Raw genomic sequence first — 25460 nt, 5'->3', positions numbered from 1 at the left:
GGGGGATCGTGTCTCCCCCGTCCCCCCCTGGGATTTCCGCCTATGGTTCCAGTTTGTGCACCATCTGTGGCCGCAGAGGGCACACTGCCGGTCGGTGCCAGGTTGGTTCCTCTGGGAGTCGAGGCAACAGGCAGGGCACTCTGGCGTCACCCCAGGTGAGTCTGCACCACTATCATCCAGAGTCCTCTGTTGTCCAACTGTTTGTACCTGTTTGTTTTCCTGATTTCCCCCCGCATTCCCAGCATAAGGCGCTCGTCGATTCAGGCGCAGCTGGGAATTTTATTGACAGAGCGATCGCTCTTTGTTTAGCGATCCCCATTATTCCTGTGGTTAGACCTTTCCCAGTTCACGCTCTGGATAGTCGACCATTGGGGTCCGGACTAATCAGGGAAGCCACTATCTCCCTGGCCATGGTGATGCAGGGGAGTCACGAGGAGAGAATCAGTCTCTTTCTCATTGACTCTCCTGCGTTTCCCGTGGTACTGGGCCTTCCCTGGTTGGCTCGTCACATGACCCAACCATTTCATGGCAACAGAGGGCTCACACGGGGTGGTCGCGAGAGTGCTCGGGGAGGTGTGTAGGGGCTTCCATTGGTGCAACTATGGTGGAAAGTCCAGACCAGGTCTCCACTGTACGCATCCCCCCCGAATATGCCAATTTGGCTCTCGCCTTCTGTAAAAAGAAGGCGACTCAATTACCACCCCATCGACAGGGGGATTGTGCGATAAATCTCCTGGTAGACGCTGCACTTCCCAGGAGTCACGTGTATCCCCTGTCGCAAGCGGAGATGGTGGCTATGGAGACATATGTCTCCGAATCCCTGCGTCAGGGGTACATTCGGTCCTCCACTTCACCTGTCTCCTCGAGTTTCTTTTTTGTGAAGAAGAAGGATGGAGGTCTGCGCCACGGCGATTGAGTCAATGCACGGGGGCGCGCTTCTTCACAAAACTGGATCTCAGGAGCGCATACCACCTGGTGCATATCCGGGAGAGGAAGACGGCGTTTAGTACCACCTCAGAGCATTATGTGTTGCTCGTCATGCCGTACGGATTGATGAATGCTCCATCAGTCTTCCAATCCTTTGTAGATGAGATTTTCAGGGACCTGCATGGGCAGGGTGTAGTGGTGTATATCGATGACATTCTGATTTACTCCGCTACACGCGCCGAGCATGTGTCCTTGGTGTGCAGGGTACTTGGACGACTGTTGGAGCATGAACTGTACGTCAAGGCTGAGAAATGCCTGTTCTTTCAGCAAGTCGTCTCCTTCCTAGGGTATCAGACAGGGCTTTTGGGCAACTAAGGGCTCTGTTTATCTCGGCGCCCGTGTTGGCCCATCCAGATCCCTCTTTGGCATTCATAGTGGAGGTGGACGCATCCGAGACTGGGATAGGAGCGGTTCTCTCTCAGCGCTCCGGTACGCCACCAAAGCTCTGCCCCTGTGTCTTCTTCTTGAAGAAGCTCAGCCCGGCAGAGCAAAACTATGACGTTGGGGACCGGGAGCTGTTGGCTGTCGTCAAGGCATTGAAGGCATGGAGACATTGGCTTGAGGGGGCTAAACACCCTTTTCTCATCTGGACTGACCACCGCAATCTGGAGTACATTCGGGCAGCCTGAGACTGAACCCTCGCCAGGCAAGGTGGGCCATGATTTTCACCCCTTTTTTTTTCACCCTTTCGTACAGACTAGGTAGAGACGCACAGTCCCCGCAGTATGAGACAGAGGAGCGGCCCATGGATCCCACTCCCATACTCCCCGCCTCTTGCTTGGTGGCGCCGGTAGTGTGGGAGCTAGACGGGGACATTGAGCAGACGTCACGTGCAGAGCTCGCTCCCCCTCAGTGTCCAGCTGGGCCTCTGTACGTTCTGTTTGCGCTCCGTAACCGGCTGATCTATTGGGCCCACACATCACCCTCCTCTGGTCATCCTGGGTTCAGTCGGACGGTGCGCTGTCTTAGTGGGAAGTACTGGTGACCCACTTTGGCTAAGGATGTGAGGGTTTATGTTTCCTCCTGCTCGGTGTGCGCCCAGTGTAAGGCTCCTAGGCACCTGCCCAGAGGTAATTTACAACCCTTACCCGTTCCACAACGGCCGTGGTCACACCTGTCGCTGGATTTCATAACCAATCTTCCACCTTCACAGGGTAACACCACGATCCTGGTCGTTGTGGATCGTTTTTCTAAGTCCTGTCGTCTCCTCCCTTTGCCGGTCTCCCTACAGCCCTACAGACTGCGGAGGCCCTGTTTACTCACGTCTTCCAGCACTATGGGGTGCCTGAGGATATAGTGTCTGATCTGGATCCCCAGTTCATGTCGAGGGTCTGGAGGGCGTTCATGGAACGTCTGGGGGTCTCGGTCAGCCTTACCTCCGTCACCGCAGTGAGGCCCCGGTGTTCGCACCGGGGGACCGGGTCTGGCTCTCGACCCGAAACCTGCCCCTCCGCCTGTCCTGCCAGAAGCTGGGTCCGCAGTTTGTGGGGCCATTTAAAGTCCAGAGGAGAGTGAACGAGGTATGTTACAGGTTACAGCTTCCCCCCGATTACTGCATTAACCCCTCGTTCCACGTGTCTCTCCTCAGGCCGGTTGTGGCTGGCCCACTCCAGGAGTGAGGTGCGGGAGGTTCCTCAACCCCCTCTGGACATCGAGGGGGCCCCGGCGTACTCCGTTCGTTCCATACTGGATTCGAGATGTCGGGTGAGGTGCCTTCAGTACCTCGTGGACTGGGAGGGGTATGGTCCGGAGGAGAGATGTTGGATCCTTCCATGCTACGAGATTTCCACCGTCTCCATCCGGATCGCCCTGCACCTCGCCCTCTGGGTCATCCCCGAGGTCGGTGCCGACATGCTGCTGGAGCCACGCTGCCTTGATCTCAAGGCCATAGTCACCAAGAAAACAATTGGTAACACACTACGCCGTGAAGGACTGAAATCCTGCAGCGCCCGCAAGGTCCCCCTGCTCAAGAAAGCACATTTACATGCTCGTCTGAAGTTTGCCAATGAACATCTGAATGATTCAGAGGACAACTGGGTGAACGTGTTGTGTTCAGATGAGACAAAAATTGAGCTCTTTGGCATCAACTCAACTTGCCGTGTTTGGAGAAGGCCCCAAGAACACCATCCCCACCGTCAAACATGGAGGTGGAAACATTATGCTTTGGGGGTGTTTTTCTGCTAAGGGGACAGGACAACTTCACCCCATCAAAGGGACGATGGACGGGGCCATGTACCATCAAATCTTGGGGGAGAACCTCCTTCCCTCAGCCAGGGCATTGAAAATGGGTCGTGGATGGGTATTCCAGCATGACAATGACCCAAAACACACGGCCAAGGCAACAAAGGAGTGGCTCAAGAAGAAGCACATTAAGGTCCTGGAGTGGCCTAGCCAGTCTCCAGACCTTAATCCCATAGAAAATCTGTGGAGGGAGCTGAAGGTTCGAGTTGCCAAACGTCAGCCTCAACCTTAATGACTTGGAGAAGATCTGCAAAGAGGAGTGGGACAAAATCCCTCCTGAGAAGTGTGCAAACCTGGTGGCCAACTACAAGAAACGTTTGACCTCTGATTGCCACAAGGGTTTTGCCACCAAGTACTAAGTCATGTTTTGCAGAGGGGTCAAATACTTATTTCCCTCATTAAAATGCAAATCAATTTATAACATTTTTGACATGCGTTTTTCTGGATTTTGTTTTTTGTTATTCTGTCTCACTGTTCAAATAAACCTACCATTAAAATTATAGATTAATAATTTGTAAAATAGCAGGGGATCAAATACTTTTTTCCCCTCACTGTATGTAGCTAGTGATTTTGGTGTAGTTATTTGGAGGCTAATGTGATCAACTTTGATAGACTGTTTGTCAACTACTGTCACGCCCTGACCATAGAGAGCCTTTTTATTCTCTATTTTGGTTAGGTCGGGGTGTGACTAGGGTGGGTGATCTAGTGTGTGTATTTCTATGTTGGCCTGGTATGGTTCCCAATCAGAGGCAGCTGTTTATTGTTGTCTCTGATTGGGGATCATATTTAGGCAGCCATTTACCGACTGTGTTTTGTGGGATCTTGTTTATGTGTAGTTGCCTGTGAGCACTTCATGTTCTTCACGTTTCGTTCTTTCTTTATTGTTTTTTCTTTATTGTTATTTTTTTCATTAAACATGTGGAACCCATATCACGCTGCGCTTTGGTCCGAATGTTGTTACGACGATCGTGACAGAAGATCCCACCACACCAGGACCAAGCAGCGTGCCCAGGAGGAGAAGGTATCCTGGACTTGGGAAGGGATCCTTCCTTGGTGGCAGACGCAAGGAGAGAAGGGAGGACAGCGACAACGCCGGGGTACGCGGCCACATAGAAAGCCCAAAAGACAGCCCAAATTTTGGGGGGGGAGGGCCACACGGGGTGATCGGCGGAGCCGAGGAGTGAACCTGAGCCAGTCTGGGAGAGGATGGAGAAATTGGAGGAGAGTGAACGGAGAGAGTCAGAGACCGTCAGGGAGCTGATGGACAAATTGGAGGAGAGACAAATGAGAGAGTTGTTGTGTTGGTGTATGATGCACAACATTGACCCTAAGGAGCGTGTTATCTGTTTGATGCCACCCGAGTCAGCTCTCTGTACTCGTCCTGAGGAGAGTGCTAACAGTCTGGTAAAAACTGTGCCTGCTCCATGCACCAGGTCTCCAGTACGCCTCCACAGCCCAGTACGTCCTGTGCCAGCTCTCCGCACTCGCCTTGAGGAGCGTGTCATATGTCCGGTTCCATGTGTGCCAGCTCCACGCACCTGGTCTCCAGTGCGCCTCCACAGCCCAGTACGTTCTGTCCTAGCTCCCCGCACTCACCGTGCGAAGGTTTCATCTGTTCGGTACCAGTTGTGCCGGCTCCACGCACCAGGTCTCCAGTACGCCTCTACAGCCCAGGAAGACCTGTGCCGGCTCCACACACTAGGCCTCCAGTGCGCCTTCCCAGTCCGGTACGTCCTGTGTCTCCTCCTCGCACTTGCCCTGAAGTGTGTGTCACCAGTCCGGTGCCACCTGTGCCAGCTCCACGCACCAGGCCTCCAGTGTGCCTCTCCAGTCCATCTCCAGGGCAGGAGCCTTCCTCTGTGCCGAGGTCCAGTCCAGGCACGGTGTCCAGTCCTGCTCCATGGCCGGAGCCTTCTCCTGTGCCGATGCCCAGTTCAGGCACGGCGTCCAGTCCAGCTCCATGGCCGGAGCCTTCTCCTGTGCCGATGCCCAGTCCAGGCACGGCGTCCAGTCCAGCTCCATGGCAGGAGCCTTCCTCTGTGCCGAGGTCCAGTCCAGGCACGGTGTCCAGTCCTGCTCCATGGCCGGAGCCTTCTCCTGTGCCGATGCTCAGTCCAGGCACGGTGTCCAGTCCTGCTCCATGGCCGGAGCCTTCTCCTGTGCCGATGCCCAGCACGGCGTTTTACCCGGCTCCATGGCTGGACCCATGGTCTGGGCGGGGGCAAAGTCCCACACCAGAGCCACCACCGATGCTGGCGGATCCGCGAGCGGAGTGGGTACTTCGCCCTGCACCGGAGCGAGGTTTTCATTATGTTTTCATTATAACATCCTCTTAACTTTTATTAGCACCATATAATAGACATTAATTTTCATATGCCACCCATCATTATTCCCACCCATTCGGATTATGAAATATATTGTCCCAAGGTCCATTTGTTTGATGTTCTGTATTTTTGGGCAGTAGATTCTCCCTAAGCAACAAGGACATTCCAGAAAGGAGTTGGTCTGCCGCCTTAGTTTACGACGGGCATGAGGTCATAAAACCCCCCACCTCCATACCTCTCCTCCTCTGCGGGAGGAAGAGATATCTCTGTAGAGCTGATCCTCACAGGCCAGTCATGACAACGTGTACCAAGTGTTGTTATAATAGAAATATTCTTGACTGATTTATGTACCAGACCACACCCACGTGAATGTTTATTGGCCAGTAGCATCCATGTTGTTTTAGGTACTAGTCTAGACCTTTGTCCAAGTTTTGTGCAGATCGGTCATTCGGTGCCAGAAGAGTAGCGTTTTAATTGTTTATCAAATTCAAAATGGCAGACAATCCATCAGGGTGGACCTTATGGGTCACGGAGTCAAATTTGTTCCTTGTGAGGAGATTGATGTGTGTACCAAATTTCATGAGTTTAGGTCAAATGGGGTGAAGGGCGTGACCTTTGATTTTTTTGCATTTGCATTTTCAATCTCTTGTTATAGTGCCACCATGTGGCCAATCTGTGTAATTTTGTAAATGTCAGACCACTATTGCAAGACACATCATTCATACAAGTTTCATCAAAATTGGCCAGTGCTGTCTGATATCGCATGACCTAACATACTAACAGACGAAAACGAATCCACAGTCTCCTCCCCGGTTTCATTGTGGAGAACAAGGCTGCATGGGATTGTAAATCGCTCTGGATAAGAGCGTCTGCTAAATGACTTAAATGTAATGTAAATGGATTTCTGTTCATGCGACTCCGTGTAGTCAATGGCAGTGTCCACTTTAGTTATAACGACAGTTCTACCAACGCACAATTCCACCTCTCACGCCGCCAAAACAACCGCTATACGAATGTCAGCTAAAGCTAATCTGATTGAAGGGCCCAAAAGCTAAACACGCATGATTGCAGTGCCTGAATCACATGTCAATGAACACGGATGGCTGAAAAGTAAGCAGGTCCAGATAGAGGCTGAAGACAGCCATGTCAGGTATGCTATAAGGCTAATGCTATAATAAAGCATTAGGCCTGGCAATGTGGGAAAGGCCCTGCCCTTGTAGCATACAATTCTAACAGTAAATGATGCACTATCAGCACAAAAATGAAATGAGAGACAGCCATCAGACTAGGGTGTCTGCATGTAGCCTCAGCATTAAGTACATAGAGGATGAGGGCTCAGAAACCAACGGTTCAGATGAGCTCCAGCAAGACGTTTTTACGTGGTCTTACCAGATTTAGCGGCAAACAGTTTTTACATGCCTCGAGAGGGAATAGGCCACTATACAATATTATATTTGTTACAGAATCCTTTATAAAAATTAGGTGGAGGACATTGTTGGCCATATTTCTATATCTCCTCATTACCGACACAAAAGAGAGAAAAAGAGTGATGACGTATTGCGCCTCTGTTCTTCTTTATAAGCCTTGTTCAACTTTTTTCCCCTTCACAAACTTCTGTCTCGGGACCAACCAAACGTGTAATTGGCAGCAGGGGGGTTTCAAGCACAAAATGAGGAATTGAGTAGCATTGCGTGGTGTAAGCCACAGAAGGCCAGTAGCTGTCTGGCACTTTACAGTAGGGAAATAATTTCTAATCAAAGACACACATACACCGAGTGTACCAAATATTAGGAACACCTTCCTAATACTGAGTCGCAACCGCCTTGCTCTCAGAACAGCCTCAATTCATCGGGGCATGGACTCCACAATGTGTTCCACAGGGATGCTGGCCCATGTTGACTTCAATGCCTCCCGCTGTTGTCCTTTTGGTGGTGGACCATTCTTGAAACACATGGGAAACTGATGAGCGTGAAACTCAGAGTTGCAGTTCTTGACACAAACAGGTGCACCTGGCACCTACTACCATACCTTTTGCCCATTCACCCTCTGCGTGGTCTCATCCCCTTCATCTACACCAGGGGTCTCCATCCCTGTTCCTGGAGTGAAAACCTACAGGAGGGTTCTCCAGGAACAGGGATGGAGAGACCTGAGCTACACTGATTTGAAGTGGATTTAACGAGTGACATCAATAAGGGATCATAGTTTTCGCCTGGTCAGTCTGTCATGGAAAGAGCAGGTGTTATTGTTTTGTATACTGTGTGGGTCTTGATTCACCCCTGTTTACTTGGTACATATTCAGATGGGTGTGCGGTTTCTAGGAGGAAAGAGATGCATGCAAATCGTACACAAACAAGACTATACACAGTGTACAAAACATCAGGAACACCTGCTCTTTCCATGACAGACTGACCAGGTGAATGCTACGATCCCTTATTGATGTCACTTGTTAGAGCCACTTCAATCAGTGTAGATGAAGGGGAAGGTGACAGGTTAAATAACTATTTTAAGCCTCGACACATTTGAGACATGGGTTGTGTATGTGTGCCATGGGCAAGACAGATTTAAGTGCCTTTGAACAGGGTAGGTGCCCAGAGGTGCACCGGTTTGAGTGTGTCAAGAACTGCAACACTGCAGGGTTTGTCACACTCAACAGCTTCCCGTGTGCATTAAGAATGGTCTAGCACCCCAGCCAACTGGAGACAACCGTGGGAAGCATTGGAGTCAACATGGGCCAGCACCCCTATGGAACGCTTTCGACACCTTTTAGAGTCCATGCCTCAGCGAATTGAGGCTGATCTGAGCGCAATAGGGGATGCAACTCAATAGTAGGAGGGTGTTCCTAATGTTTGGAATACTAAGTGTACAAGGCAACTATAGAGGGGTGTGCTGAGTATTTGTGTATGTAATAAGGCCCACCCATGGCTGCACCCCTGCCAAGTCATGTGAAATCCATAGATTAGGGCTTCATTTATTTCGATTGTGTCACGTTCTGACCTTAGTTCCTTTGTTTAGTCTTTGTTTTAGTATGGTCAGGGTGTGAGTTGGAGTGGGCAGTATATGTTCTTTTTTCTATGATTTGTGATTTCTGTGTTTGGCCTGGTATGGTTCTCAATCAGAGGCAGCTGTCAATCGTTGTCCCTGATTGAGAACCATACTTAGGCAGCCTGTTTTCACCCTTGAGTTGTGGGTGATTCTTTTTCCGTTTCAGTGTTTGCACCATTCGGGACTGTTTCGGGTTTTCATTTTGATTCTTTTGTATTTTTGTATTCATTCTCATTAAATTACATTATGGATACATACCACGCTACATTTTGGTCCTCCGATCCTTCCTACTACTACTCCTCCTCCTCCTCAGAAGAGGAAAGCTGTTACAGATTGACACAAACCAACTCAGTCAAATATTTTAAAAATTGTTGCATGCTGCGTTTATTTTTGTTTTTGCAGGCTCAGGTAGAGCCTGAATGCCTTAGCCATGGCAGGTATGCTATAAGGCTATGATAAAGCACTAGGCCTGGAAATGACCACATTGTGGGAAAGGCACTGCCCTTGTATAATACAATTATAACTGTAAAGGATGCACTGTCAACACAATAATGAAATGTGAGACAATGCCATCAGACTAGGGTGCCTTCATGTAGCCTCAGCATTAAATTCATAGCAACTGAGGGCTCAGACAAGCTCCAGCTAGCTGTTTTTACATGGTCCCAGGTCGTGACGGATTTAGCGACAAACAGTTTCATGACCTCCTGCAAGTTACACACATGCCAGTCATACAATCACTTCCAGAAAAAGCAATCTCATGATGGCCTACTCCTTAAAAAGAGAGCACAAGCTATGAGGTGATTATCTTTTTATTAGGGCTTTTGAACATCAGAAGTACATTATTTAGAATCTTTTTAAATCATATATATTTCAAAATGTCTAATTGGACATAAAAAAAATTAAGACTAAAAACGTGAAGACTACTCGTGCTGACACAGTAGGCCTGGCCTATCCGGCACGATTGAAGACCCCCACAAAAGGAATGTCTTACGTTTGTGATTATGAACACTACTACAGTTGAACATAATACGGTACTAATAATCGGGTACAGCTGTATTAACTTCTCATGGGGGGCAGAAATCTACTTTTTTTTCTTTTTCTTCCTCAATCTCTTATTGATAACATACAGTAAGGCAAAATGATGAAGGCATTGTTGGCTGACTAAAGCTGGCTTCCTGTAAGAGAATGCATCACCACCAGTGCTATTAAGGCCTCAGACCAGGCATAGGAGCACTGGAGGTAGAAGTCAGTGATCCATACAGGTTATAACATCTCTCTATGTATCTGGTGTCATTTACCACAGAGTCATCAGCATACAGTCCTCTGATGGGAGGAAACCACTGGAACAGCCTAGAAGGTTTCATAGTCAAGTGCCGTTACATAAAATCATTCCCAGAACGCGACTAAGAATGACCCTTACAACCCCCCGCCCCCTTCACTTCAAATAAATGTTATTGTTTTAATATACTTCATGTCTCCCCCATCTGTCTCTTTCCCGCCCTCTCTCTCTCTAAGCAGTGGGGATCCAGACACTCTTCCACTGGACGGCCTGTCTCCACATCTCTTCCTGGAGTGAGGCATGAGGCTGGGCCCAGTCTCTCCCTCCATCCTTCTCCTGGCAGTGAAGCCACAGGCTCTTCAGAGGGCTGGCACACATGTGCTGTAGGAACTGGCAACCCTGTGTGTGTGTGAGAGAGAGAGAGAGACAGATTACACAGCTCATTTATATACTCTACTGGAATGCAATTAAGTGCTATTTGTTGTTGTGTGAGTATACAGGGGTCATACACACCTCCATACTCCCCCAGTACCATATGGCCTTGATGACACTGTGATTGGCTAGAGCCTGGGTCAGCTGATCTCTGCCACCAGTTATAATGCTGACCACGCCTCCTGGAAGATCTGAGGACTGGAGAACCTAGAGAGACAGGGAACAGATGTGTTTGGGCAAAAATACATGCACACACGCAACAGCATACACAAGCAAGCGTGTGCACACAAGTACACAGTTGAATCAAAATGTCAGGGGGCAGGACAGAACTCACCTGGATGAACTCTAGAGCAGGCAGGGGGTACTTTGGACTGGGCACCATGATGACAGCATTGCCCATGGCAACAGCAGCTGCCAGCAGGGAGACCATAGAGAGGAGGGGGGAGGAGTCAGGGAGAACCACACCCACCACTCCTAGAGCCTCGGGGATGGACAGAGCCGAACCGGACTGTGGGACGGACTAGAGAAAAGGAGGTTAGAGAAGAGACACTTTAAATACAGTATGACCTCCTGAAGTGGAGAGGCTTTGTTAGTGTGCCAGCCAGAGCGTTGGGGGTGCGTGAGTAAGTGTTGAACACAAACAGCCACTAGTATTATACAGACGTTACTACTATTAGGACAGAATACATCAATTCTCACCGGAACTCCGCCCCTTTCCTTATCACAGCGAGCGGCCCAATCACAGAGCTGAGCGATGCTCAGCTCCACCTCCATGTCCGCCTTCTCCAATGAGAGGCCTGTCTGGGAGTGGAGTGACACGGCCATGTCCCGCCTCTTCAGCTCCAAGGTCTCAGCCAGAGAGAAGAGGCTTTGAGCTCGGGCCACAGGGCTTTTCTTCATCCAACTGTCAGGAGAGCGAGAGAAAATATACACAGTACACAAAACATCAACACCTGCTCTTTCCATGACAGACTGACCAGGTGAGCCCAGCTGAAAGCTTTGATCCCTTCTTGAGGTCACTTGTTAAATCCACTTCAAAAACCAGTGTAGATGAAGGGGAGGGGACAGGTTAAAGAAGGATTTTTAAGTCTTAAGACAAGGATTGTGTATGTGTGCCATTCAGAGGGTGAATGGGCAAGACAAAAAAAAAAAATGTAAGTGCCTTTGAACGGGGTATGGTGGTAGGTGCCAGGCGCACCGGTTTGTGTCAAGAACGGCGGTGACGTTTGGTCGATTGACATCCAGCTTAGAGCAGAGCTTACCCAGGTTGGACCTTAATGGCCGCCTCCACGGCATTGCGAACGTCTTTCCTCCCCCCGTCGGGACAGTAGGCGAGAACAGCTCCCCCTGGAGCCAGGACACACACACTGCTGCCAGACTCAGACTTACACTGCTTCCCCCCCACATACTGCAGATAGGAACGAGGGGTACTGATAGAAACAGGAGGGAGGAAAAGAGGGAATTAAGAACATTACAAGTGACTGAATAAGTACAAAGGCAACTTTAAAAAGAAGTCAATGAAGACACACACACACACACACCTGGATGAATTAGATCCCTCTGGAATGATGGCCGCTGATGCCGCCGTTCCAAACGTGGAGTAATCAACAGAGGCTGGAGAGGAGCGGGGTAGAGGAGGCGAGGAGGAAGGGCGGAGGAATTGGAACAGACCCTGGAAGAGAGAAGGAAAGAGTCATTTAGGAGACACTCCGACATAAGGCACACTGTCTACAAACAACCTGTAGCCCGACACTCTAGAAGGCATGTGTGAATATCAGAAAAGGTTGGATAATTACACGCATTATCAACTAAATTCCCTCTGGACAGGGACAGAACATGGCTATTGTCCATACCTCCTTCCCTCCATCGATGCAGTTGCCACTCTCCTTGTGGCCAGAGAGAGGCAGGGAAGGGTCCATCACAGAGTGGGAGTTGACCCACACTGCACCCACAGACAGGCTGGGGAGAGAGGTACGAGGAAGGGTTAATAAGGTGTGTTATATCTCATAGTCCATTATTTTGTCAGGTGGCTTCTGGGTGATAGGAATTATACATCTAGCGCAGTAAGAACACACCACACTAAATGTTTTCAGCCATGGTGAATATTGGGAGACCAAGATAGTGTGTGTGTGTGTGTAAGTAAGTATGGGTGCGTGTGTGTGTCCTGTACCTCTTGGCAGCCTCCAGAGCCAGAGTTAGGTCTTCAGTCCAGAGAGAGGCAGCCTGGCCGTGAGGGCTGTGGTTCCCTGTCAAGACAGATAAACAGATGGATAGATGAGTGTTTCATTAGTGGTTGGTGTTTGAGTGTGGTGTGGTCATAGAAACAGTATGGTGTGGTCCTCCTTACCCAGAGTGACACCCTCCCCGTGGCTCCTGAAGGAGAGGAGGGGCAACAGAGGGCCGGGGGATGGGGTCACCACACAGGTGCAGGAGGGGGCTACTCCACACAGCACCGTGGGGGGATAGGCAGCACCGGAGGAGGGCGGGGGACACGGCTGGATCAGCTGATACAAGCAAAACACAATTAGGTTACCACTTATTTACAATTTAGTTTGTACACCGAGTGTACAAAACATTAGGAACACTTCCGCTTTCCATGACAGACTGACCAGGTGAGTCCAGGTGAAAGCTATGATCCCTTATTGATGTCACTTCTCAAATTCACTTCAAAATCAGAGTAGATGAAGGGGAAAAGACAGGTTAAAGAAGGATTGTTCAGCTTTCAGACATGGATTGTGTTGTGTATGTGTGCCATTCAGAGAGTGAATAGGCGAGATGAACTATTGAAGTGCCTTTAAAAAACGAGGTGTTAGTAGGTGCCAGGCGAACCCGGGTCGAGTGTGTCAAGGACTGCAACGGCGCTGGGATTTTCACGCTCAACAGTTTCCCGTGTGTTACCAATAATGGTCCAGCACCCAAAGGACATCCAGCCAACTTGACAACTGTGGGAAGCATTGGAGTCAACACGGGCCCGAATCGCCATGGAACGCTTGACCCCTTGTAGAGTCCATGCCCCGACGAATTGAGACTGTTCCGAGGGCAAAAAGGGGGTCCAACTCAATATTAGGAAGGTGTTACTAATGTTTTGTACACTCGGTGTACGTGGTAGCCTAGCGGTTAAGAGTGTTGGGCCAGTAAACAAAAGAGCGCTGGTTTGAATCCCGAAGCCGACAAGGTGAATAATCCGTCAATGTCCCCTTGAGCAAGGCACTTCACCCTAATTGCTCATGTAAGTCACTCTGTATAAGAGCGTCTCCTAAATGACTAAAATGTTAAATGGAAATATCGTGACTGACCGTGGCCCCCTGCTGTTGGGCCTCCTGTACTGCAGCGTCCACCAGCTTTCGGTCCCCTTCGGCCAGGAGAGGAACACTCTTCATCCCTGCCATCCGAACCTTCAGACGGGCTACAACACTGTCCCACACTGACTCCTGGACACACAGCATCCACTGGCACTGAGAGAGGTTGAGAAAGAGAGGGGGGGGCAGGTTATTTTATTAGTCTATTGTTCAGATAAGTCATATAGGCCTACTGAGTCAGCAAGAGGTTGCTTTAAATGCGGGCTTTAAATATTATTTTTTTAAATTGAGCGAGGGAGAGGTACAGATCAGTCATACTGTACAACACTGACCACCTGTGGCCATGGATCGGATTGCATCTTGTTCTTTCACCGGAATCTCTCAATTCATTCAATGATTTGGCTTTAAAAAAGAAAAACGAGTGAGAAAAGAAAGCCATCTGTTCCACCTCTCTGTTCTTCTTAAAGGCGGTCTCTATCACTCCATCCACGGCACTGTCGATATCGGCAGACTCAAAGATGATGAAGGGACAGGTGGCTCCGAGGGAGAGGGAGAGAGAGACGGGAACACCCATGCCTGCTGTGGCCCTGCACAGAATCTCTCCATCCTGAAAAAGAAGGAAAGAAGAGATTGGAGGGAAGTTACTAGTTAGTGTAAGCGAGAGAAAAGAGGAAGTTCAATCAAAAGCACACGCGCACACACACACACACACACACACACACGACTGTCACGGGACAACTGTCAAATTCACTGCCGTAACCAAATGGAAAACGTTCACGCCACACAGCTAATTGCAGTCCCATTACATTTACGTAGAATTCTGGTCATTTGGCAGACCCTCTTATCCCGAGCGACTTACAGTCAAGTGGTTTCAACTAGGGTAGATAAAACAACCGCATATCACAGTCATAGCAAGTGAAAACATTCCTCGAGAAAGAAGCGATCAGTGAAATGAGAGCTAGTAAGAAGATGCAGGAGCAGATGCATACAGGAAAAAGACATCAAAAGGGATATGCATAAGCACTACTGACTAACACATTGGTTTGAGTGTGTGTGTGTGTGTGTGTGTGTGTGTCCACCTTTTTGTTGCCACTGTAAGTGACATAGCTGACGTGCGGGTTTTGAGACACTTTAGAACCCAGCGACAAAACGCTGCCCGTCACCACATTCAGCACCCCCGCAGGAAGTCCCGCCTCCACAAACAGCTGAGCCAATAACAGAACAGGAGGCGCTGTCCCCACGCCAGGGATCGCCACCACTGCGTTGCCTGGGAAACAGAAACGTTAAGGTCACAAATGGTAGAGTAAAGCTTTGTCAGGGTAGAAGGTGACAGGGTCCATTTTGAAACCCCCCCCCCCATGACTTTCTAGGAAATTGACCTTTGGTCATGTTGATTAGATAGCCTGCATCTGTAACTCTCTCTCCCTCTGTAACTCTCTCGTGTGTGTGTGTGTGTGTGTGTGTCTCATACCCATGGCCAGTGCAGGTAAGACTTTCAGCATGAGAGAGTAGAGAGAACAGTCGTCAGAGACAACCACTACCACCACACCTGAAAGACACAAACACAAAGTAAATTCAACACACACACACACTTCACAATCACAGTTGTACAACACTCAAGGAAAGATCTCCACTACGTCCATGCACGCGTGGATAAAGATCCACTTACAAACACATGCACGCTACGCATGGCCTTACCACGTGGGGTCCAGTCGGGAATGAGTGAGTCTCTGAGCTGAGCCCAGCCGGAGTAGTACTGCAGCAGTCTGACCAGTGCTGAAGGGGAACTGGGAGACTGGGCCAGGTCACACAGCTCTGACAGACACTGACCGTGTCTCTGGAGGCTACTCACCAACCTGACACACACACACGCGAAGAGACAGACGTTATACAAATACAGAGCATTTCTCAAAATGCCGTCTTGAATTTGCCCGGCATAATTATTAGATATTAAATTGTGGTCTGTAGTGTAGTGTTTATGGTTGCGATGGCGCCTCGTGCCAGCCTTGGTAGTTTACTCCTGCAAAATGAGCCGTAATTATTTGGTTTTTAAAATGTGCATTGTTTATCAACTTGTTGTTGTTGTTGTTGTAGCTTATCAGGTATAGAAGACAGGAATCTCATTCTAAAAAGGTTTTATCATCATTGTTAAATTAGCGGACACATTTGGATACTTCTCCAATGAACTAGCCAATACCAGACTAGCGAGATCGTCATCTCAACTCATCTACCACGGACGGGACCGAAGTCGGGCACCAAAAGATTCAGAAACGGCAGCACGCCTTCCCTCATTACGATTCCGCGGACGTCTTGTAAGTCGCTCTGGATAAGAGCGTCTGCTAAATGACTTAAATGTAATGTAAATGTCTTGCACATATTAAAACAACCCTGTGTGAGAAGCTTGAGAACAGCCTCCTTCAATATGGGACCCGGGTACCAGACTATTTAACAAACGTCTACTGTGTGCAGTCCTAATGAGTGCAGTAGAACATGCACACTGGAGTTGGATGATGGACACTGGGCCTCAGGGGGCAACGCCCCAAAAAGTAATTCAGTCATTTTACTGCTGAATGACGTGGTCACTGATAAGAGGCCTGGACTTTCTGCCTCATTGAGACTTGGCGTCAGGGCAATGAGTACATCTTCCCTCAACCAATGCGCCGCAACTGGCTACACCGACCTGGACTGCCCTCTCACGTCCAGATGGGGTGGAGGTTTTGGCTGTGAATCTACAGGACTGACTATTGTGAAGTCTACTCCAGTAACAGCAGTCTCCTCTTTCGAATGTGTGGCTTTCAAGATCACTGGCTCTGCGTCAGTACTGGCTGTGTTGATTTAAAAAATAAAAATAATTATAAAAAAATATATATTTTTAGAAATCGGCCTCCAAAAGCTCAACTGTGACTTTCTTGCTGAACTACCCGAGCTACGAACACTCCTAAGTCTTGTGCCCTGCTATGCTGGTGCTTGGTGATGTCAACATACATGTCGACTCCCCTAACTGCAGTCTCTACAGACCTGGCTGATATTCTGGAGAACTTTGGACTCGAACAGCATGTGGACTTTGCCACCCACAACAAAAGGCCAATACACTAGAGCTGGTCTGTAATCAGAGGCGTGGATCTGGCCAAACAGGATGGAATTATGCCAGGCCTGTCCGACCACAAACTCATCACCTTCACCCTAGCTATTCCTCTGCCCCACCCAGCCCAAGAAACACTCTATTCGGGTTAGGAGTCTTAAAGCTATAAAAACACAGCCCAGCTTACTGAATCCATCCCCAACCTGCCAGTTACTCACTCTGTGGCTCGATATGACACTGCCTTGGCCTCCAAACTTGATGAAGTTGCTCCTTTGAAAACGTCTTCCCCCATATCTTCTCCCTGGTACACCGAGGAGCTTACGCTCTCTCAAAGCAACTGGCCGTTGTCTAGAACGGCAGTATAAGAAAAGTGGGCTAACTGTACACGTGCAGATGTTTGAGAGACATCAGAAAGACCACAAGCAGGCCTTAAAGCTCAGACATCCTACTACTCCCAGCTAATCGGCAACGGCAGTGGAAACTATTGGATGCGCTCTCCTACTGGGGAGCAAGCTCCTCCGGCCTCAGCCTCCCCAATCAACACCTGTGCTTCCAAAGCGAAAATGTCAACACCACCATTCTGTCCTCTCCAGCCCCTGTAGTTGATCGAGCCGGTCCTCTGCTCCCCGAGTCAAGGTTCTCCACAGTCACTGCAGCTGATGTAACCAAGCTGGTTAGAACAAATGAGGCCCACCACTTGCTCACCTGCCCTGGAGGCTTTCTTTCACGGAAATCATCCAACACGTTCCTCACCACTGGATGTGTCCCTCAGCTCAGGCTCGCTGCAGTCATACCAGTACTTAAAAAGCCTGGTTCGGACCCCGACAACCTCTAGAACGACAGGCCCATCTTCAACCTGCCACTTCTGAGTAAGCTTATCGAACGTGCTGTGTATAGCCAACTTTAACGCCATCTGGCCACTCACAACCTACTCGAGCCCTTCCAGCTGGGCATCAGAGCTGGACACCCGACTCATGAATGCCCGACTCATGAATGCCCGACTCATGAATGCCCGACTCATGAATGCCCGACTCTGGGGCTGCCAGCACCCTCATAGTGCTGGACCTCAATGCAGCATTCAAGTCACTGTCAGGGCTGGAGAGTCTCCGGCCTTGTTTAAGGCACATGCTAAAGACTGAGCTGTTCAGAAAAGCTTTCAAAGACCTATGTTAATTCTGTTCTCCTGACGACACCTGTATATAGCTTTGATTGTGGTCTGCTTACAATGTTCTGCGTTTCTGATTGTTATTATTTTATTTTGTATTATTTTCTTCAGCGTCTTAGGTGAGAAAAGCACTTTACATTAAGTATTATTAGTGTGTATCTCAGTGAGCCATTGACAGAGGTAAAGGGGTGTATCAGTCAACCCTAGCCAGAGGTAAAGGGGTGTATCAGTCAACCCTAGAGAGGGGTAAAGGGGTGTTTCAGTCAACCCTAGCCAGGGGTAAAGGGGTGTATCAGTCAACCCTAGCCAGAGGTAAAGGGGTGTATCAGTCAACCCTAGCCAGAAGTAAAGGGGTGTATCAGTCAACCCTAGAGAGGGGTAAAGGGGTGTATCAGTCAACCCTAGCCAGGGGTAAAGGGGTGTATCAGTCAACCCTAGACAGGGGTAAAGGGGTGTATCAGTCAACCCTAGACAGGGGTAAAGGGGTGTATCAGTCAACCCTAGACAGGGTAAAGGGGTGTATCAGTCAACCCTAGCCAGGGGTAAAGGGGTGTATCAGTCAACCCTAGCCAGGGGTAAAGGGGTGTATCAGTCAACCCTAGCCAGGGGTAAAGGGGTGTATCAGTCAACCCTAGCCAGGGGTAAAGGGGTGTATCAGTCAACCCTAGCCAGAGGTAAAGGGGTGTATCAGTCAACCCTAGCCAGAGGTAAAGGGGTGTATCAGTCAAACCTAGCCAGGGGTAAAGGGGTGTATCAGTCAACCCTAGCCAGGGGTAAAGGGGTGTATCAGTCAACCCTAGACAGGGGTAAAGGGGTGTATCAGTCAACCCTAGACAGGGGTAAAGGGGTGTATCAGTCAACCCTAGACAGAGGTAAAGGGGTGTATCAGTCAACCCTAGACAGAGGTAAAGGGGTGTAGTGTGCATCAGTGAACCCTAGACAGAGGTAAAGGGGTGTAGTGTGTATCAGTGGACCCTAGACAGAGGTAAAGGGGTGTAGTGTGTATCAGTGAACCCTAGACAGAGGTAAAGGGGTGTAGTGTGTATCAGTGAACCCTAGACAGAGGTAAAGGGGTGTAGTGTGTATCAGTGGACCCTAGACAGAGGTAAAGGGGTGTAGTGTGCATCAGTGAACCCTAGACAGAGGTAAAGGGGTGTAGTGTGTATCAGTGGACCCTAGACAGAGGCAAAGGGGTGTAGTGTGTATCAGTGAACCCTAGACAGAGGTAAAGGTGTGTAGTGTGTATCAGTGAACCCTAGACAGAGGTAAAGGGGTGTAGTGTGTATCAGTGGACCCTAGACAGAGGTAAAGGCGTGGTGTGTAGCTACCGGAGTAGAGTCTTGGCTCTGAGATGACAGGGGAGAGCACTCCAGGCCTTGAAGCCACTGGCCCCAGAGGACACAGACAGGGATGCATCCTCATCCACAGCACACACAGTACTACACACAGGACCACCTAGGGAGGGAGTGGGAGAAAAACCATGTCAAAATAGTATTTTATTGATGACGCCTTTAAAATATAACAAGAGGAAACAGTGGGCAGTGGAGGACGAGAGATATAGATAGAACAACAATGTTAAATTAAGGGGATAGCTCCCCTGTAGGTTATCTTTTTACCTGAAGAGTCGGTCACATTGCATGTCTGTCTGTCTGCAGAACTGACAAACTTTCCATCGATGAACAAACCGAGAGCACGAGAATGAGACTCAAGCCAAGCCTGAGGAAAGATGGAGATAGAGCTTACATCAGTGTGTATGAGAGAGTAGGCTATACAATGGAGGATAGGGAAATTATGTGTATGTATATATACACACACACACACACACACAGTTGAAGTCGGAAGTTTACATACACTTAGATTGGAGTCATTAAAACTTGTTTTTCAACCACTCCACATATTTCTTGCTAACAGACTATAGTTTGGCGAGTCGGTTAGGACATCTAACCGACTCGCCAAACAAATTGTTTACAGACAGATTATTTCACTGTATCACAATTCCAGTGGATCAGAAGTTTACAATCACTAAGTTGACTGTGCCATTAACAGCTTGGAAAATTCCAGAAAATGAAATGGCTTTTGAAGCTTCTGATCATCATTTGACATCATTGGAGTCAACTGGAGGTCTACCTGTGGATGTATTTCAAGGCCTACCTTCAAACTCAGTGCCTCTTTGCTTGACATCATGGGAAAATGAAATCAGCCAAGACCTCAGAAACAAAATTGTAGACTTCCACAAGTCTGGTTCATCCTTGGGAGCCATTTCCAAAAACCTGAAAAGGTACCACGTTCATCTGTACAAACAATAGTACGCAAGTATAAACACCATGGGACCACTCAGCCGTCATACCGCTCAGGAAGGAGATGCGTTCTGTCTCCTAGAGATGAACGTACTTCGGTGCGAAAAGTGCAAATCAATCCCAGAACAACAGCAAAGGACCTTGTGAAGATGCTGGAGGTACAAAAGTATCTATATCCACAGTAAAATGAGTCCTATATCGACATAACCTGAAAGGCCACTCAGCAAGGAAGAAGCCACTGTTCCAAAACCTCCATAAAAAAGCCAGACTACAGTTTGCAACTGCACATGGGGAAAACGATCGTACACAAAAATAGAACTGTCTGGCCATAATGACCATCATTATGTTTGGAGGAAAAAGGGTGAGGCTTGCAAGCTGAAGAACACCATCCCAACGTGAAGCTACAGGGGTGGCAGCATGTTGTGGGGGTGCTTTGCTGCAGGAGGGACTGGTGCACTTCACAAAATAGATGGCATCATGAGACAGGAAAATTATCTGGATATATCGAAGCAACATCTCAAGACATCAGTCAGGAAATTAAAGCTTAGTCGCAAATGGGTGTTTCCAAATGGACAATGACCCCAAGCATACTTCCAAAGTTGTGGCAAAATGGCTTAAGGACAACAAAGTCAGGATATTGTAGTGTCCATCACAAAGCCCTGACCTCAATCCTATAGAAAACTTGTGGGTAGAACTGAAAAAAACATGTGCGAGCTAGGAGGCTTTAATCAAATCAAATTTTATTTGTCACATACACATGGTTAGCAGATGTTAATGCGAGTGTAGCGAAATGCTTGTGCTTCTAGTTCCGACAATGCAGTAATAACCAACGAGTAATCTAACTAACAATTCCAAAACTACTGTCTTATACACACAAGTGTAGGGGGATAAAGAATATGTACATAAAGATATATGAATGAGTGATGGTACAGAGCGGCATAGGCAAGATACAGTAGATGGTATCGAGTACAGTATATACATATGAGATGAGTATGTAAACAAAGTGGCACAGTTAAAGTGGCTAGTGATACATGTATTACATAAAGATGCAGTAGATGATAGAGTACAATATATACGTATACATATGAGATGAATAATGTAGGGTATGTAAACATTATATTAGGTAGCATTGTTTAACTTGGCTAGTGATATATTTTACATAATTTCCCATCAATTCCCATTATTAAAGTGGCTGGAGTTGAGTCAGTGTGTTGGCAGCAGCCACTAAATGTTAGTGGTGGCTGTTTAACAGTCTGATGGCCTTGAGATAGAAGCTGTTTTTCAGTCTCTCGGTCCCAGCTTTGATGCACCTGTACTGACCTCGCCTTCTGGATGATAACGGGGTGAACAGGCAGTGGCTCAGGTGGTTGTTGTCCTTGATGATCTTTATGGCCCTCCTGTAACATCGGGTGGTGTAGGTGTCCTGGAGGGCAGGTAGTTTGCCCCCGGTGATGCGTTGTGCAGACCACACTACCCTCTGGAGAGCCTTACGGTTGTGGGCAGAGCAGTTGCCGTACCAGGCGGTGATACAGCCCGCCAGGATGCTCTCGATTGTGCATCTGTAGAAGTTTGTGAGTGCTTTTGGTGGCAAGCCGAATTCCTTCAGCCTCCTGAGGTTGAAGAGGCGCTGCTGCGCCTTCTTCACGATGCTGTCTGTGTGGGTGGACCAATTCAGTTTGTCTGTGATGTGTATGCCGAGGAACTTAAAACTTGCTACCCTCTCCACTACTGTTCCATCGATGTGGATAGGGGGGTGTTCCCTCTGCTGTTTCCTGAAGTCCACAATCATCTCCTTAGTTTTGTTGACGTTGAGTGTGAGGTTATTTTCCTGACACCACACTCCGAGGGCCCTCACCTCCTCCCTGTAGGCCGTCTCGTCGTTGTTGGTAATCAAGCCTACCACTGTTGTGTCGTCCACAAACTTGATGATTGAGTTGGAGGCGTGTGTGGTCACGCAGTCGTGGGTGAACAGGGAGTACAGGAGAGGGCTCAGAACGCACCCTTGTGGGGCCCCAGTGTTGAGGATCAGCAGGGTGGAGATGTTGTTGCCTACCCTCACCACCTGCGGGCGGCCCGTCAGGAAGTCCAGTACCCGGTTGCACAGGGCGGGGTCGAGACCCAGGGTCTCGAGCTTGATGACGAGCTTGGAGGGTACTATGGTGTTAAATGCCGAACTGTAGTCGATGAACAGCATTCTCACATAGGTTTTCCTCTTGTCTAGATGGGTTAGGGCAGTGTGCAGTGTGGTTGAGATTGCATCGTCTGTGGACCTATTTGGGCGGTAAGCAAATTGGAGTGGGTCTAGGGTGTCAGGTAGGGTGGAGGTGATATGGTCCTTGACTAGTCTCTCAAAGCACTTCATGATGACGAAACTGAGTGCTACGGGGCGGTAGTCGTTTAGCTCAGTTACCTTAGCTTTCTTGGGAACAGGAACAATGGTGGCCCTCTTGAAGCATGTGGGAACAGCAGACTGGGATAGGGATTGATTGAATATGTCCGTAAACACACCAGCCAGCTGGTCTGTGCATGCTCTGAGGGCGCGGCTGGGGATGCCGTCTGGGCCTGCAGCCTTGCGAGGGTTAAATGTTTTACTCACCTCGGCTGCAGTGAAGGAGAGGCCGCATGTTTTCGTTGCAGGCCGTGTCAGTGGCACTGGATTGTCCTCAAAGCGGGCAAAAAAGTTATTTAGTCTGCCTGGGAGCAAGACATCCTGGTCCGTGACGGGGCTGGTTTTCTTTTTGTAATCTGTGATTGACTGTAGACCCTGCCACATACCTCTTGTGTCTGAGCCGTTGAATTGAGATTCTACTTTGTCTCTATACTGACGCTTAGCTTGTTTGATTGCCTTGCGGAGGGAGTAGCTACACTGTTTGTATTCGGTCATGTTTCCGGTCACCTTGACCTGATTAAAAGCAGTGGTTCGCGCTTTCAGTTTCACGCGAATGCTGCCATCAATCCACGGTTTCTGGTTTGGGAATGTTTTAATCGTTGCTATGGGAACGACATCTTCAACACACGTTCTAATGAACTCGCACACCGAATCAGCGTATTCATCAATGTTGTTGTCTGACGCAATACGAAACATATCCCAGTCCACATGATGGAAGCAGTCTTGGAGTGTGGAATCAGATTGGTCAGACCAGCGTTGGACAGACAGCGTGGGAGCTTCTTGTTTTAGTTTCTGTCTGTAAGCAGGGATCAACAAAATGGAGTCGTGGTCAGCTTTACAAACCTGACGCAGTTACACCAGCTCTGTCAGGAGGAATGGGACAAAATTCACCCAACTTAAACAATTTAAAGGCTATGCTTCCAACTACCAATTGAGTGTATGTAAACTTCTGACCCACGGGTCTCCCAGGTGGCACAGTGATCTAAGGCACTGCACTGCTAGCTGTGCCACCAGAGACTCTGGTGGGTCAGAACGAAATATGTGGCTTACTACTACTTAGACCTATGCAACCAAATTGTGGAGAAAAGGGGGATAATAATACAAATGTAACGTCAGAAAGTTTAATTGTTAATGTTTTTATTATTATCCCCCTTTTCTCCCCAATTTCGTAGTATCCAATTGTTAGTAGTTACTGTCTTGTCTCATTGCTACACTCCCGTACGGGCTCGGGAGAGACGTAGGTCGAGAGCCATGCTTCCTCCGAAACACAACCCAACCAAGCCGCACTGCTTCTTTTCACAGCACGCATCCAACCCGGAAGCCAGCCGCACTAATGCGTCGGAGGAAACACCGTACACCCAGCGACCAGGTCAGCGCGCACTGCGCCCGGCCGCCACAGGAATCGCTAGTGCGCGATGAGACAAGGATATCCCTACCGGCCTAACCCGGATGTTATGAAAGAAATAAAAGCTGAAATAAATCACTCTCTCTACTAGAATTCTGACATTTCACATTCTTAAAATAAAGTGGTGATCCTAACTGACCTAAGACTGGGTATTTTTACTGGGATTAAATGTTAGTAATTGTGAAAAACTGAGTTCAAATGTATTTGGCTAAGGTGTATGCAAACTTCCAACTTCAACTGCGCACACACACACACAACCGTTCAAAGGTTTGGGGCCACCTAGAAAGTCCTTGAACATTAGTGTCTAGTTTGAGAAAAAGACACCTCAAATCCTCAACTGGCAGCTTCTTTAAATAGTACCCGCAAAAAAACAGTCTCAACATCAACAGTGAAGAGACGATATATAAAGAAAAAAAAACTGGAATGAGTAGGAGTGTCCAAACATTTAACTGGTACTGTATATATTTGTTACTGCTCGACTAAAACAATCTTGGTTGACCAACAGCCTAACCACCAAACAATCGACCAGACAACTAATTGGGGTCAGCCCTACTTATAATGTAGGTCTATTCAAATCTGGACAGGTAGACATGAACGAGACCAATTCTGAGTTGAACTGTGGTCACATTTGATTGGCTGCAGAGACAGACACCTCCAACACAGAGTAGCAAGGTCAGGATACACTTGTCACTAGTTCCAAGCACACCATACTGCACATAATCTAGCAAAAAATACATTTCTGAAACGTAATCTGAGCATGTTAGGTGGTTAGCTGTTGAAAGAGTCAGAGACTGCTGTTCTCTACAGAAGATCCCATCCAACTTGATCCCCAAGACCACATCTCACATGACTGCCTTTGAGTTAGTTACCGTAATAGAGTTCACATGGTAATAGCCAGCAAACATAAATCCTATTATCTAAAACATGATGTGAAACGTGACGAGAGAGAGAAGTTAAGTCATTACATGGTGAAATTCTAACAAAATATTATTTATTTCGAGTAAATTGACCTCGACGGTATGTGGCGTACTACTACTTAGACGTATGCAACCATTATCTCGACTCTTGTACAGCAAATACATGTTTTTTTTTTTTTTTTTACCTGAGCAGTAGCTGTGTTGGAACTACTCGGTCCGTACTCCATAGATTGAAATATATCGTGTATTGTCTTGGAGGTAATGCCAGCCATTATACAATGTTGCAAGAAGAAACTTTTAACTTGTATTGATCATCAACAAGAATACTATACATCAGACACTGGCTTTCTTGCTCTGTCGTCTGTCAGCGTGTTAACCAGAAATAATGCTAGCTAACTTAGCTAAATCTGTGGTCTGAGAGTTTAGATATCAAAATAAAAGTTCCCAACGACTAACTGCAACGTGTTGAATGAAGAAAGATAGTGCGACAGAGCAGAACAAACTCCCCCTACTTTACTAGCTTCGTCGCTGCCATCTTTGCTTTAACTAGCCGGACAAAAATCAATTAGCTACCATGTTGTGTACGGTAGTCAGTTTCTAC

The 25460-nt window shown here is 48.2% G+C and overlaps 1 protein-coding gene across 1 annotated transcript; it reads right to left on the bottom strand.

The window, feature by feature from the left end:
- Nucleotides 1-9387: 9387 nt before the first annotated feature.
- Nucleotides 9388-25437, bottom strand: aldh16a1 (aldehyde dehydrogenase 16 family, member A1). The gene is made up of 17 exons (XM_029635381.2): nt 25045-25437; nt 19468-19567; nt 19180-19306; nt 15303-15460; nt 15076-15153; nt 14684-14871; nt 14053-14211; nt 13602-13760; nt 12653-12809; nt 12476-12551; nt 12159-12264; nt 11847-11977; nt 11568-11735; nt 11005-11209; nt 10640-10825; nt 10387-10512; nt 9388-10272 (listed from the first exon to the last, which is right to left on the bottom strand). Exons 1-17 carry the CDS (start codon nt 25129-25131, stop codon nt 10105-10107), a joined length of 2379 nt encoding a protein of 792 aa, XP_029491241.1. The 5' UTR covers nt 25132-25437; the 3' UTR covers nt 9388-10104.
- Between the last annotated feature and the right edge of the window lie 23 nt (nt 25438-25460).

This window comes from Oncorhynchus nerka, linkage group LG26 (genome assembly GCF_034236695.1).
Source record: "Oncorhynchus nerka isolate Pitt River linkage group LG26, Oner_Uvic_2.0, whole genome shotgun sequence".
Taxonomy (NCBI): domain Eukaryota; kingdom Metazoa; phylum Chordata; class Actinopteri; order Salmoniformes; family Salmonidae; genus Oncorhynchus; species Oncorhynchus nerka.
The sequence above is the reverse complement of the archived record's forward strand: the minus strand, read 5'-3'. Positions and strand labels throughout refer to the sequence as shown.

Excerpts from the sequence above, each read along its gene's own strand:
- aldh16a1 (XM_029635381.2), bottom strand. The coding sequence starts at position 25,131 with ATGGCTGGCATTACCTCCAAGACAATACACGATATATTTCAATCTATG. Across the intron at positions 11,210-11,567 it reads GCCATTAAGGTCCAACCTGG|TTGGATGAAGAAAAGCCCTG; the intron begins GTAAGCTCTGCT and ends CTCTCCTGACAG. Across the intron at positions 10,513-10,639 it reads CTGCTCTAGAGTTCATCCAG|GTTCTCCAGTCCTCAGATCT; the intron begins GTGAGTTCTGTC and ends CTGTCTCTCTAG.